Source organism: Empidonax traillii, unplaced genomic scaffold (genome assembly GCF_003031625.1).
Source record: "Empidonax traillii isolate 1590-97213 ecotype Southwest subspecies unplaced genomic scaffold, ASM303162v1 scaffold3076:size15765, whole genome shotgun sequence".
Taxonomy (NCBI): Eukaryota; Metazoa; Chordata; class Aves; order Passeriformes; family Tyrannidae; genus Empidonax; species Empidonax traillii.
Genome location: NW_020958269.1, coordinates 7899 through 11187, shown reverse-complemented (window position 1 = coordinate 11187; position 3289 = coordinate 7899). Strand labels below are relative to the sequence as shown.

The following is a 3289-nucleotide window of genomic DNA, read 5'->3' as shown; positions in this document are numbered from 1 at the left end:
GGCGAGCCGAGAGCTGCGCCGGCGGCAGCGCCGCGTCCTGCGCCAGGTTGCCTACCAGGGAGCCGCTGTGCGCCTCCTCGGCTACGGAGTAGCGGATGGGCTGCGAGCGAGCGAGCGGCAGGGAGAGCAACGCACACACACAAAGCACTTGCCTGGCGATCGCCATGGCCCTCCGGCTCCGGCGGCGGCGGCAGCGGCGGCAGTGTCCTGTCTCCTTGTGGCGGATCTCTCGTGGTGTGCCTGCCGAAAGCGGCTGCGGTCGGGTGCCTTCCTTCTCCCTCTGTATTCCAGTGGGGTCGGCAATCCGGAGTGCGGCCGCTCTGGCCCGAGAGCGGATGGCAGAGAACGGGGCTCGGTGGCGCAGCCGCTGCTCCCTCGGCCCGGCTCGGCTGTTGGGACCTGGGCTGGGCTTGGCTGTGCTGAGCTGGGCTGCGCTGGGTAGGTGTCGGCGGCGCCTTAGCCGAGACCACCACCCAGCGGTGCGCGCTGGGACTGCGCCCGCCGCCGCCCGCTGCCCGCGCTGCCGCTCGCCCCGGCCCACGGACACGCGCGCACACGGGCGGTGCTGCCACTCGCTCCCGTGTGCGACCAGGGCAGGACCCGGGCACATCAAAGCGAGGATGGAAGTGCTGGCAAAGATCGGGATTGAGCCGTGTGGCACTGCCGCTTGAGTACGATAAGACAATTATGGCTGGAATGTCCCCCGTGTGTTTCTCTGCACACCTCTGCCCACAGCCCGCGGGGAGCTGTGAGCTCTTGGCTTCCGGCACGCGAATGCCTGCCTTTCGAGAAACGTGGTGGTAAAAGAGGCACAAGGAGTTTCCCACCATAGCGTGAGGCAAAGGCTGAGCCCAGAGGGACACTGCTGCCTTCTCTGAACAAAGAAACCGGTCAGGAGCAGTGGTAGCACAGAAGCAACAGCAGGGACATGGCACTGAACGCTCTCTCGGCTGCATCTCCAAACTCAAGACAAACGTACCAGCTAAACATTACCTCACTCAAAGGACACACTGACAAAAAAACCTCCCAGACTTTTAAAAAACCTTGACAGACCTTTCCAGAACGAATGATTCTACCAAGATTTCTGTCTCCACTCAAGGAATTAGGGTGCCCTCTTTATTTCAATCTTAGACATTACTGCAGTTTTTACTTTCAGGGGTATCCTCATTTACAATGTTACAGTCTATAACTTCAGCACAACACAGCGTGAGGCTTTCGGAAATTTCTGTGCATCACAGACGCCATTCAAGCAGTCAGTCATGATAGATGGGGTGTCAGTTCTTCTTTAAGGGAACAGGCAAGTAAATGCTCAGAGACAGTTCAGTGAGTTAAAGTAGAAATGACAACAAGGAGAATGCAAATGTTATCACAAAAACCCAGAAAGTCATGCAGGGACTGCTTTCCACTCTCATCAAGAAGCCTCCCGATTAAGGATCAACACTGAGGACATCAAAGTCCATGTCCTCTTCACAAGTTCATTCTGGCTGAGCCTTCAGAAAATGCTCTTTGAAGGACATGTGGAGTTTTCATGCAATGCAACTGAAACACAACAAATATGTTTTAACACCTCTCTACAGTCACTGTCTATGCCAACACTGATTGTGCTGCTGCACTTCATGGAGGCAGAACACACAACCCCTCCTACGGGCCAAAGGAAGATCTTATTGTGCATTTTGCTACTCTACTCTGCAATAGAGAAAATGAGAGGGATATATTAAAAGGGTCAAAATATCCTCCTTGCCTGCTGGTTGGAACAGCCTACAAAGGAAAGGCTGAATGGGAGCAAATCCCTAATTGACCAGGCAGCACTAGTGATGCATAGACAGACATAGTGACAAGAAAGCAAAGCACAGAGGGTACTCACATCTCAGCTGGACACATCCAGAACCCGAGAAAGAAAGTGCTGTGCTTACACAACGATATGACAATACTCAAATCATCCTAATATTTCTGAGCAGGGAAAAGGCCTTATACATTTCAACAAGGAGGAGATTTGTCTGCCCAACTGTGCCATTCCGTTACAGAAGAGAATCAAAGGTCTACTGTCTTGTGTGACAGCAAGAGAGACATGATCTTCACTAGGACTGCTAACCCCATACTTAAAGCCCCTCAAAAGTGGCTGAATCAGGTCTGAAATCTACTACAACCTCAGTGAAAGAGCTTTGGTTCCCTTTATTCTGTTTCCTTGTTTGTTTTTAGTGGAACACAAGCATTCCTTGACCTATAATTTGTGGGAATGGGTTATGACAACTGCAAATACAGGTTTATTCTGGAGGAACCAGTGCCACCGGTTGCAGATTGCATCCCTTCTGACCACGAGGAAAGAAGTCACTGGCTCTGCTGACACCTTGAAATCAAAGCCCACAGAGTCCATATATGTCAGACAGACACATTCTAAACACAGGAAAGAAAGAGCTTGGTGCTTACATGGCATTGTGGCACAACAGCCATAATTTCCTTCCTTTCCTACGCTGGGAAAAGGTTACTGTGAGTTTCAAAAAGGAAATTTCTGTCTCATTTTCTGTGCCATACACTTACAGATCAGGTCCCCTTGAAGGGTCCACTGTCATGTCTGACAGCAAGAGAGGGAAGAGCTCAGGTGGGAGAGCTATCTGCATTCTTAAAGCCTCTTAGGAATGGCTGTAACAGACCTGAAACATATAAATGTCTGACTAAGAGAGTGCCCTTTATTCTGTTTGTTTCTTGGTATTTCGTGGAACAGGGGCATTCCCTGACTTACAATTTCTGGAAATCAGTTATGCCAATTGCAAAATCAGATTAATTTAGGAGGAACCATTCCCACAGGCTGCAGCCTGCATCCCGTCCGACCACGAGGCACAAAGCCTCTGGCTCTGCTGACCCGTGCTAGTTAAACGAAAGACGATTGAACTGTTCTGCAGACACAGGCCCAGCATTCTCTGGGGTCACGTCCTCTGTGGGGACAGGGACACAAGGGAAAACCTGTTCCTCACCGGTGCCCCCGCCCATGACACAGGGCTGTGGTGGCAGGCTGGGGACGAAGGGCTTGAGGAACCTGAACTCGCTGTTGCCCGAGCCCGTGGTGAGGCTGATCTCGTAGCAGTAGGGGCGGGGCAGGGTGCCCGCAGCAGCTGCATCGGCCAGGCCGCTCGGCAGGTTGTCGGCCCCGGAAAGCACGTGGCCAGCCTTCAGCTGCTTTCTCTGGCACAGCCTGCGAGCCACGAAGGCTGCAGTGGAGACGAGGAAGAGCAGGGAGACGAAGACCAAGGAGATGATTAAATAGGTGGTGAGGGAGCCGGCGTCGTCGTCA

General features: G+C 52.8%; 1 protein-coding gene across 1 annotated transcript in view; it reads right to left on the bottom strand.

Annotated features, from left to right (window-relative positions):
- Positions 1-2865: 2865 nt before the first annotated feature.
- Positions 2866-3289, bottom strand: part of LOC114072368 (protocadherin beta-15-like) — a gene marked incomplete at its 5' end in the record, with an annotated part of 8317 nt that continues 7893 nt past the window's right edge. Inside the window, one exon of the mRNA XM_027910271.1 lies at positions 2866-3288. Within this exon, the coding sequence (XP_027766072.1) occupies positions 2866-3288 (423 nt within the window). The remainder of the gene's footprint in view (position 3289) is intronic.